The sequence below is a fragment of the Antechinus flavipes genome, chromosome 3 (genome assembly GCF_016432865.1).
Source record: "Antechinus flavipes isolate AdamAnt ecotype Samford, QLD, Australia chromosome 3, AdamAnt_v2, whole genome shotgun sequence".
Lineage (NCBI taxonomy): Eukaryota > Metazoa > Chordata > Mammalia > Dasyuromorphia > Dasyuridae > Antechinus > Antechinus flavipes.
In genome coordinates, this window is record NC_067400.1 from 152,260,376 (window position 1) to 152,272,779 (window position 12,404).

Consider the following 12,404-nt stretch of genomic DNA (forward strand, 5'->3'; position numbering starts at 1 on the left):
TTCCCAATTTTTAGGGTTTTGATTAATTATTCTTATTCAATAGCATTTCCAAAGAATGAAAATACCAATTTATCCATGCAGCCATTTCAATTCAATACTAACTTATTATCTGTTATATGCAAGGCTGCTACTTTTTCTGATTTAAAAAAATTTGGTACGGAAGGTCATTGAAACTATTGCTTAAATGAGACTGATAGACATTTATAGGGACTATGACTGTCCCCACAAATAATCTAGAGTTGACAGCATTGCATTCTAGTTGCTGCAAGCCATCTTAAAAAAAAAAAAAAAAAAAGCATGAAAGTCACTTCCAGTGAAAGAAATGTTTAAGAAAAGGAAAGAAATTTTAGGGTGTGAACTTATGGTTTTTCTAACTAGTTACACAACATGAATATACAATTTACTCTTCTCTTTATTCAATGGTGAAACCAATTTTGTATTAATGTGAATGTAGTCGATGGAAATTTGAGAAATTAAACTATGAAATGGCACACATTAGCAAAAAGGCATTTAGTGATGAAAAGTTATTGTACTGACCTAGACAGCAAAGAAAGAGCATGTATCAACATTATTTAATTTCACATAATAGTGTCTTTCTCCAAGGACCTCAAAGAGCACTACAAATGAATAGGCAATTTTTCAAGATACCTCAGTGAGATGAATAAGTAGTACCGTTTTATAGATCAGGAAAGTTTAACACAGAATGCATAGAGAATTCTCACAAGATTAGTAACAGAATAGAAACAGAGCTTGGATCTCCAAATGCATTATTCAATTCCCTACTATGTCCCAGTGCCTCTAAGTTATATAATTAGAATAAAATCAATCAGTTTAAATAGCATAAAATGAGAAATTATGAATAAAATATTACTCAAGTAAAAGCCAGTTTTACATTGTGATTCAATTGTGAACCCATTATATGACTTCCTTTTTAAACTTCAGTATGAATTGTAAAATACAAGGGCCTAAATATGGTTTTATTAAATTCCATCTTGTTTTTAAAAACTGCAAAATTTTAGGTTTTGTGCTTTTGTAAAGCAATATCATCACTAATTTAACACATTTACTAAGACATTTGTTTTTGGTGAATAGGAATCTTGTTCAAGTTTTTCTAGTTTAATTCTGCCTTTCTTTTTCTTGTATTTTGCAATAAATCTTCTCTCAAGGATAAACATGATTACATTTTTGGTTAGTGTAATACTATAGTTGGTTTGTGAGAGAAGCCATTGCTTTATTTTGTGAAAACAGTGTCGTGATGGAGAGAAGTTAAAGAGAAAAAAAAAATAGAATTAATATGAAAGTGATTTTACATCACTATCAGGTTGCATAACTTATAAACAGTAACTGTTCTTGAACCAACCAAAAATATTCTGTAGGTAATAGGTTATGGGACCTTTTCTTAAGCACTATAATTTCCCCCCAAAAAATTTTAACTTTGATAAGATAGAGTAATAGGTAATTCAGTGACTTTGAGTGGGGACTATTCTTAGAATCTGAAGTCAGAAGAGCTAAGAGACCTGAATTTTAATCTAAACCTGAGCAAATCACAACCTTTCTCAGTTTCTGTTTTCCCCATCTGTAAAATGGGGATAATAAATAGCACTTATTATTGTGAGGATCAATTGAGATATTTAAAAAATGCTTACCTCATGCCTGCCACATAGTAGGCAGCAAATAAATAGTAGCACTCTGCACTCTATCTTTTCATTGTTTGCTAGTGGGCATTAGGTAGGAGACAAATAAATGCACTATAAGGAATTATTTTTTCTATCTCCAAGCATCCCCAAACATGCAAAATGTTGAAACTATAGTTATAATTCAAATCTAAATCCTAGAAGAATGTAATAATTTTCTCCATTATAGATCGCAATTTATCTGTAACTTAAAAGAGTTCTAGAGGGCAACCTGAAGCCCAAAGACATTAAGGAACTTGCCATCCAAGTATTATACTAGCCTTTTATGTGGGACTCTATTAATTATAAAATATTTCTAAGTTTAATATGCTTTGGAAGGAAGAAGCAGAATCAAGTATATGTATATGATACTGAAGTAACAAATTACTTGTTATGAGCCAGAGAGCAGGGGAAAAAAGGAAAAGGGATATATATATTTTTTTAAATATATTTTTAAAAGACATAATTGAATAAAAATAATTTTTTTTGCATCAATTTGTTAAACCTTTTTTGGAATCAGTTTTTAAACTTCATCAATCTCCATCTTAACTAACTTCTTAAAATGTTTTTTCTCTGCTTCATAATGTTTAAAACACCTGATTTCTGAGGTCTAAATAATTATATTTATGCACATAGATTGTGCCTACAGATCTAGATGTAATTCAAACATAAAATATATATCATAAAGAAACATGACCTAATATATCTAGTATATTAATGTTAACATGTGCATGCAATTTTCTCTAAAACAAGTGTGGATTTTTCCTATGGAAAAGGTTATATATTCATCTCTCATGACTTCAATTATGTCATTTGGCATAGATCTATCAAATCTAGGTGAAACAGATAGTGGTTTTTGGATTCAAGAAGACCTGAATTCAAATCCTACCTCAAACATTAGCTGTGTGATCCTGGGCAACTCATTTAATTTCTTTCATTTCCTTTCATCTATAAAATGGTTATTATAATGATAGTTATCTATTTCACAAAGTTGTTGTGAGGATCAAATAAAACAACATAAAGTACTTGGCAAACTTGAAACTGCTATCTACATAAATGCTAATTATTATTATTAGTCGTAGTAATAGTGTCATCAATTGTTTTTAATCATGTTTGACATTTTCTGATCTCATATGAGGCAAAGATACTGGAGTGGTTTGCCATTTCTTTCTCCTATTTATTTTACAGATAGGAAACCTGAGGCTGACAGGGTTAAGTGACTTTCCCAGATTCACACAGTGAGTGTCTGAGATTTGACTTCACTCCATCCATTCGACCACCCAGCTGCCCTGTTGTCATTATTATTTACATGTGCAAATTATAATAATTATGCTAATATAACTCACATTAATTTTTTGCACATTCTGGATATATCTCAAAAAGGAATCATAGCTCTCTCTGTAGGTTTATTTGCAATAAACTTGAAAAACAAGTTTATCAGGTTAAAGAAATATCCTTGTTACCTTTGGCCCTTAATTTTTTGTATTAATTCTGTATTAATTTTCTCACATGAAAAAATGAATGGGTTGGACTCCCTGGTCTCTTTTTACTTTAATCCATGTTACCTATGACATAGCTACTTTTAATTCACATTATTTCTTGCCCAAACGTTGGGGCAAAGTAATGTACCTGCAGAAGTCATCTGCAAACCCAGGGAGTCTACTTTTACTTTTATATGAATTAAGAGCTTTTTGCAGTTCTCTGCTGCTACCTGGTGGCCACTATGAAGTTTACAAAAGCCTTTCCAGTACATGATGTACATGTACTGAGGAGAAAGGGTGTCTCTTTAGTAATGTGAATCATTTTTCCCCGTTGCAAACTCATGCCAGATTCCCACACATCCCTGGAAAGCCTCTCATGACAGAACAAAGGATTCTCCCTGTCTATCTCATTTTGGTTGGTCCAACAGAAGGTACTGCATTAGTTATTAAATAAGTATGGTTTTCCTAGAAAAAAAAGTTACATATTTCCCAGCACACAATAATGGACAGACAGCTTTAAATTTTGCTTCAGATCTGACATATATCTATATAGAATGATTGTGACACATAGATACATATTATGCTCCTTTTATTTGTTGTTGGCTGAGCTGATTTGGAGATTAAAAACTTAAGGAAAGTTGCAACTACTTGAAAATATCAGAAATAGAAAGTGGAAGATGAACAGTTGAATTTGAGAGGTGGGCACAATTATTTGCAAGAAGTAACAGCAGATGCTAGATTAAAAAAAAAGCACCCAGGCTAAGACTAAATAAAACCAGCTCTGTTATTTATGAAGCATTAAGTAAAACTGTAGTCGAAAATCAGACTTTGAGTGGGGGAAAGGTACGAGTTTTTTTCACTATAAATAAGATACTAACAAAATTTACACTAAGACAAACAAAATAAACACTCATATTTATAAGCCTAAAATGTTATTCAACTTGAAAATGAGCTTTCTTATAACTTTAATATCAATTATTTAATAGCTACACATTCCTTTGTCCTCTGAATTTATTCTAATTTTAGGTTATAAAGTATCCAGGCTCAGGGACTGTGAGGTGCAGGAGCACATTCAGTCTTCTGAAAAGCTCTATTAAGTTTTGGGTTTTTTTTTTTTTTTTGAGGTGGTATCTTAGAGTTGTTTTAATTTGCATTTCTTTTATCTTTGAAAAAGTATTTTATTTTTCCAAATACATGTAGTTTTCAACATTCATTTTTTTTCTCTCTTTAAAAAATTTTTTTTATATTATAGCTTTTTATTTACAAAATATATGCATGGGTAATTTTTCAGCATTGACAACTGTAAAACCTTTTATTCCAATATTTCCCCTCCTTCCTTCCCCCTCCCCCAGATGGCAGGTAGACCAATTTATGTTAAATATGTTAAAGTATATCAATATTCATTTTTGTCAAATACCCTAAAAGTTTCTGCCCAAAGTCTCTCTCAGCTGGTTCTTTGTAGTTTCTAGAAAGTAGGATGTTTACAAATAGATTGTCTGATCTCTCTGAGGCAGGTTAACCTGCTCTTTCATGAGATTTTATGGAATCTAGCAATTTAGTAGGAGAAAAGAGATTGGTCCTCCCTGTAAAATGACAAGCCAATTATCTGGCATGACAGTTGTGATTTTTCATGAGAAACACTGAGTTTCCCTTTCCTTCTCCTTAGATCACCTGTGGACAGAGTTAGAGGATAGTACCTCTTCTAGGTGTAACAAAACACAGGTGAAATTTTCTTGTTGTCTGGAACGTCATGATACTCAGATAGCTCCTTACCCCATTTTAAGCCCTGACCACTAGATCTGCTTCTAACTGGAACAGTTGTTTTATATTTTTGTGGTAGTGCACCAAGGAACTGTTTATGAATATTTTGCTTGATATAGAATCTGTATCAGATTGCTTGTCACAGAAGGGAAGGGAGGGAAGGAGAAAAATTTGGAACCCAAGAGATGAATGTTGAAAATTGTCTTTAGAATTGGAAAAAATAAAATAAAATAATTTGTTTTGTTTGCCATATATAATATTTGTACTTTTGCCTTCTAGGTTTCTTAAGCTATAAAATCTCATTTATCCTCATTACATATAATGCTTGCTGATGGTTTTAGATAGATGATACTTATCATTTTTAAGGAAAACTCCTACTTTCTAGTATTATCATTAGGAATGGGTGCTATATTTTGTTAAATACTTTTTGCTATGATATAGTCAATTATGCCGATAACTTTTCTAATATTGAACCAGCTATGCATTCCTGGTATAAATCCTTCTTGATCTGGTGATAAGTAAATTGTGAAATCTCAAGGTCTTATAGAATACCCCAAATCTCAATAATTTTTTTGAAGGACCAAACCTGTGATTTCAGTGATATAGAAAACTCTTTTAATTCGGATTGGCACCTGCTCTACAACCAACAGTTTAAGAAAATTCCCTAAAGCTGAGAGGTTAAGCCATTTGCTTGGAGTTACAAAATAATCCATAGATGTCATGGGGAAGGTTTGAATCATATTACTAATTTCAAGGCCAGCTTTCTCCACCATGCCATGTTGTCCCTTTAAGTACTTTAATTTCAATTAATGTAAAATGTGATAAATTGTGTAATTTAATAAATTCATTAATTATAAATTATTAAATGAATTAATTAATCTACATGATTTATTTCTCAGGTTTTGGCTAAAGTCCTTGCTTTCTGCTATACAACTTTCCCAGTCCTCCTTAAAGGGACTAGCCCTTTGAGAAGATCTCAAATCTATCCTGCACATAGATAGTTTTACTTGTACAGAGTTGTTCACATCTTGTTTCCTCTTTTTGACTGTGAGCTCTTAGAAAGCAGGGACTTCTTTGTGCATAATGTCTGGTGCAGAGTGAGCACTTAAGAACTTGATTAAATATAGTCACCTAGGTGAAAATCGTCTAGCAGCTTTCTATTCTTTGCTAAATTTTAATTTCTGTTTTCTAAGTAGGAAAGGAAGTACAGAGACAAGAAATTTTTGTTATGATTTTTAAAAATATATAATTATTTTGTCTTCAGGCCTACAAGTTATCCATCCTTTATAGCCATTAAGTGTGTGACAAATTAATACAAATTATTACAGCCTTCAGGCATGGCATTAATAGCTACTATCCAGGAAAGCAGGAATAACATAAAACATGGTGTTTCTCAATTCATTTTTTTGGAGACTGGCATTATATTGGTATAGGAGAGTGTGAAATTGAGCCTTTGATTTCACTATGGCTCAGGCTATATTAAAGGCATATTAACTCTGCCAGAGTCCAAGAGTAGGATTTTTGTTTCCTCTGTATCTTCTCCCCCTCACAAAAGGTTGTCTTAAATTTGAATAAACAGAGCTGACAATGTCCTCTTTACTCTTAGCCTGTGTTAAGACAGGAACATGAAAATCACAGCAAATGGAGTTCCCACCATTAGAAATAAATATGGACTAGAAAGAATATTTTGCATTAACATGTGAAACTTGTCCTAGTATTGAATCTTAATTGCAATCATGCTCTCAGAGAATACGGAGCAACCTATGGGCCATATCCCTACCATGAATGGCAATGATTATAGATGGTTGTATTAGTCAAGCTGGATGGTAGGCAGAGTTTAGGGTTTCTGCTTTGTGAACTCCTAATGTGTCTGAAAATTTTAAATTTCCAGGGACAATATACAAATACATGTCCCCTTGGCTGATCTGTAGTTATAAATCATCAAATTGCACCCCTCCCCCCTATATTGATAGTCTCTATTTTTGAAGTTAGAAAGCCCCATAGTTAGGAAGGCAAGATGAACAAGAACAAAAAAAGTTTCCATTTACAAGTGAAGTGGTCTTAGAAGCCGACTTCAACCTGATTAAATCTTACCATTGTCTACAGAAATTCCAAGCACACTTGATATCTTTCTCACACTGAAAACAGAAAAAGTCACTTCGTTATTGGGCGCTTTTCCACATCTACAGAAATTGATTCATGGGCTTTATGTTCTCATAGCAGTTTTAAGGATTAAAATACATTTTTCCCCTGGCAGAAATGTCAGAATGTGGAAACATGATCAATTACATGCACTCTGTGAGGGAGAGGAGGAGGAGAAGGAAGAGATCCTACCAGATGTTCTCAGCACCTGCAATATCCACATCGGTCCTTAACAAAAAATTTAAAAGTACAAACAATGAATTCTTCTTTTGGAATAGAAAGACAAGGCAGTTAATGTGGATAAAGATTAAAAACATTAGAAAACTGATCAAGTCATTTTATACATTTTTTTTTTAACAGAAGTGGAAAGTGGGGTGGAGTCTCTGATTCTTGGTGATTTATTGCCATAATTGACCATGTTCCACATTATGTCACTGCCAGATGCTGAATTCATTACTGCAAAAAAAAAGTGGGGAGGCGGGGAAGAATAGTGCCACGAGTTCTTTCTTTCTCTCTCTCTCTCTCTTCATTCCCATTTGTTTTAACCTGGAAAGAGAATCAAGTTTATGACGTGTGCTCTGGTGTGGTCTAGGGCTCTCCCCTCTGATTTGCAGGATGAGATGGCCGGCTGTTACGATGGCACGTCATGGAACTTACTGTGGTTAAATGTGAGAGAGTTATCCAGGCTGCTCAGCTGCTGCAATCTGGCATGCATCATTCCTGTTCTGTTACGGGAAACAGGCAATGTCTGAGACTTTCGATCATGAACTATGGGTCCCAACCCCTCCTGGTTCCTGCAGTATGGGTGAAATGGGACAGAAGCAAAAGTTAGACTTGTTATACCGCAGAGAGAAGAGGGAGCATTAGTGAAGCAGTTACAGCACAAACAGGGGCAGGCGAGGCTTTTATAAAGCAGCCTATTTGTTGTATCGTGGAAAGCAAAAAAAGAGGCAGCCGCCTTACAAAATATCACAGCAAAATTTCTGACACCCCCCCAAAAAAAAGCATTAATGAAAGCCAAAGCTAATATGTTCTAAATAATAGCCACAGCTTATTAATATCAAATTTCATTGATTTTTTTTTAAGAGGGTCAGCTAAATGTGACACCAGAGATTCAAAATTTTTGACAAATATCCCAATAGTACTAATTTCTTTGGCTTATACAAGAGACTGAAGACAAAACAAACAAACAAACAAACAAAAAATGAAATAAAATTGGAAACTAGTAGAGTGTAAGAGACAGAAGGCAAACATGCAGTGAAACGTGGATTAGATGAGGCGATCTTCACACCCGTGTCTTACCCAGGCAGGAAGGGAGAAGAGCCATACACTTTGTTAAACTTGTCAGCAATCAAGTAAAGAAAAGAGAAAAGTGGTCTGTGTTAGCAATCAGAACAGACTACCTTCCTACAGCGTACCATCACCAGAGCTCATGAAAAACGGAAACCAGTGCCGGAATTACAAACTTCCCCGGTCCCATCGACAACCTTTTATTTTTCTTATTTTGTTATTCTGTGTGGTATAACAGACCATGCATTTACTATCTTCAGACAAAACATGCCATTGAGGGATCCCAATGTGACAAACTTAGGGAAAAAGTATAGGAGGAACAGTGCTATTACAGACAATCAAGACCTTTAATGCACTTAAAGTTGAAATCCCAGTTCAACATTTTTAACATGCAGCAGAAGCTGAATGGGACTTTACTATCAAGTGCAGCATAACATAACATTCCACACTGAACATAACCCAACAACATTATTTTCTGATCTTCTTTTCTACATTTCTCATTTTAATGCACAAACACATACAACATATATTACTGGGTGTTTTTTAAACTCTTTTTGTATTTTTAAAATGAATGACTTTCCACCCACTGAAGGAAAAAATGGATTTTTACAGTTCCCAATCCTAAGAATTTTTGTTCAGTTTCTAGATCCACTTCGTTTCCTGTTTACCACTTTTAACAGTGTAAAGTGTAACATTTTAAAAAATATATATTTTAGTTTTTGACATTTATTTTTATAATAGTTTGATTTCCATTTTTTCCTCTCCTGTGTAACATATTCTTGAAAGGCTGAAATATAAAAGAAATCACAGGGTTCAAGGTATCCAATGGTAGGGCAACATAAGTGGTGCAGTAGAGAAAGGGCCAGGGATGGAATCAGGAAGACCTAACTTTAGCCTCAGACCTATTAGCTGTGTGATACTGGGCAAGTCACTTAACCGTATTTGAGTTTCCTCATGTGAATTGAGCTGAAGTAGGGAATGGCAAGTTACTTCAGAATCTTTGCCAAGAAAACCCCAAATGAGGTCATGAAGAGTTGAAAACAACCCAACAATAGCTTAACTTTCTAAATCCAATTGTCTCGTTTTATAGCAGAGGAAACCATCACAAATTGTGACAGACAGTAAGTGGCAAGGAGGAAATTTGAACCAAAATCTATGACTTCAGGTCCAGCTTCCTTTCTACTAATCCAAACTACAGAAAAATACTTAAAGAGAGACCCTTGGATTTTGTCATAATTGTATAATGTTACAAAATATACTAATCACTCATCTCCATAAGAAAAAGTTCCAGACACTTAAACAATGGAAATGAGAAGCTAAGAGCATAAAAAACACCCAGTATATATTTCAAATGCATTTTGCATTCAAGAATCTAAATACAATAATAGGTTAGAGGACTTTAAGCAATATTAAATCTAACACATAACTACTATAAATCAACATCCTAGATTTTGGAGAAAAAGACTATAGGAAAAAAGTTATAGCTAATATTTTTATTCAAATGATATTCTTTTAAATTCATGCACATCAACATAAAACATGAACCAGACAAGCTCAAAAATATTCTGAAGAGAGAGACTAACATTAACACAAGAAGATGATTTTTTCACATTCAGGTTGGACATTCTATTAAGTATCACTTATCCATTTTTATAGCTATTGATGTAAAGAATCATATCTCTAAAACCATAAAAGGGATGAGGGGGATCTCGCAATAATTTAGTACATTACAGAACCTTTAAACCTTGAATATTAACTTATATTCAACCTTTACATAACAAGTACATACATAAATAAATACATAACAAAAGCATAACCCTTGTATCAAGGATCTCATCCAATATGCATTGGAACAACTCAAAACATGGAAAAACTGAATGCAGATATATTGAGCAAAATGGAGGAAGTAGGATGGGAATATGTGGATCCATTTATTAGATCCAAACAAGCAAGAACATAAGTAGTTTGGGTGACTTCAAAGAAAGAAATATTTCCTGTCAACATAAGTTAACTTGTAAATTCTATATATTTTTGAATATAGGACCAAGCTGATTCAGACAGAACAAGAAGGCACCAATAATTTGAGTACAGGCAAAACCCAATATGAGAGTGTCTTGGTGAGAGTCATTTAATAACTGGATGCCATCATTAAGTGATGAAACTTTTAGTGATAGCATCCTGCTTATCACCCAAGTTGTAATTTGGATTACTGGCAATGATCTGAATTAGAATTTGGGGCTCAACACTATTGCTATCCCTAAATAAAAGTGTACTTATGCATAATGAGTGTATAAACACTGTCCCCATGGAATTAACATGCAATTGTAATCTTTTGCACATGTTCACAAAACCAATAAGTGACATTAGGAGAAGTACTGTACTTAGGACAGCATTTTGGTCAACTAAGGATCCAGGAAATATTGGTTTTGGATTATTCCAAAGAAGGTTATACTTTTGATTTTACTTAAAGTCTACTTAAAGTAGTAAATCTACTGAAAAGTAGATCCAAATATCTAAAGAAGAATATGTGTTCAGTAATCTGGGTCCACCAAAAAAAGGAGAAAAGTGATCAGAAATTTGTGTTTTTGTAGTAGAGAAAAAGTACAAAATTGACAAATTTTTGAAACTAAAAGGAATAGACAGGTGCCTGGGGAAGGACAGATTGGAGAAAGCAAAAGGATAAGGGAAAAGGACAAAGGCAAGAAAATAAGGAGAACAGAAAGAGATAGTGAACCAGGATCCTAATAGGAAGGGCTTAGAAGTATGGATTTGTGGAGATGGGCCAATAAAATGCCCAAATATAGGTGGAAGATGCTTACAAATTTTTGCAGAAAGTCTGATTTTTCTTGTGCGGCAAAATAACTGTATGTATATGTATACATATATTGTGTTTAACATATACATTAACATATTTAACATGTATTGGTCTACCTGCCATCTGGGGGAGGGGTTCAAGGGAAGGAAGCGAAAAGCTGAAACAGAAGGTTTTGCAAGGGTCAATGCTGAAAAATTACCCATGCATATATCTTGTAAATAAAAAGCTATAATAAAAAATTAAAAAAAAAAACTAAAACTCAGAAAACTAAAATAAATAAATATAAATTTTTGTAATCCAAGTAAAAGGTCTGCCAACTGCCTTTGTGTACACTGTCACACTTTCAGTTGTCAAGCATCACAGAATGGCAATTCCCATATCCTCAAATATGCTCAATAAGAGAAAGGGAGGGGATGAGTGGGAGGGTAGACAAGAGAAGTAAGGAAACTGGTAGCACTGAATAACATTACAAATTAAAATTCCACACAGTACCTTGCTATATATCGCTTTCCCATGTACTGGAACTGATGTAAGCATACTCTATAAAAAGATAATTTGGAAAATTATTTTAAACAGTTAATTATAATATCAACAATGATGAATATATTCTAGAAGATTTTTCTCTCAATAAATCTTTACATTTGCTACTGCCTTTTCTCTCATCTATCATAAATCTTCTCAAAGGTTTAAACCTATTATTTACTTATTTTTGACAAAAGGCTCATTTAGTTTGTGGCTACAATGGGATATCAGCAGGATAAATATGAAAAAAAACAGCAATTCATACTTATATAACAATTTAAGGACTAGTAAAACACTTTGTTCATCATTCCTTGAGAAGTATAAGTATTCCCTTTTCCCAGATGAGAATAATGAGGTCCAGAGAAATGAGGGCCTTGCTCATAGTTAAGCACCTAGCATAGACTATAGGGATTAGGATTTTTTAAAAAAGCCCCAGGATCTTAAATCTAATGTACTTTCCAGTAAACCAAATATAAGCTCTTGTAATATCCAATCTATATATTTTTTCAAAATTGTTTGGCCTAGGAAGTCTTATTGAATGTCCAAAGACTCCTCACGTATTTCTCTGTTATAATAACTTACAAATTATTTAGCAATTTGTGGTTTACAGAACTCTTTCCTTCCAATAACCCTATGGGGTAGGAAGTGCAAGGATTATTATTCTCATTGTATAGATAAGAAAGTTGAGCAGCAAAGAAGATAAGTTATAATCATATAAGA

At 33.5% G+C, this 12,404-nt stretch overlaps 1 protein-coding gene across 14 annotated transcripts in view; it reads right to left on the bottom strand.

The window, feature by feature from the left end:
* The window catches only part of DOCK9 (dedicator of cytokinesis 9), a 341,819-nt gene that overhangs the window by 50,435 nt on the left and 278,980 nt on the right, over positions 1–12,404 (bottom strand). For 8 of the 14 annotated variants that reach the window (XM_051984046.1, XM_051984052.1, XM_051984047.1 and 5 more), the window contains 2 exons: positions 11,655–11,702; positions 7,715–7,851 (listed from right to left, as the gene is read on the bottom strand). In XM_051984046.1, coding sequence (XP_051840006.1) covers positions 7,715–7,851; positions 11,655–11,702 — 185 coding nt within the window. Of the gene's footprint in view, positions 1–7,009; positions 7,054–7,714; positions 7,852–11,654; positions 11,703–12,404 lie in introns of all 14 variants that reach the window. The other 6 variants (XM_051984058.1, XM_051984055.1, XM_051984057.1 and 3 more) reach the window with 2 other exon arrangements.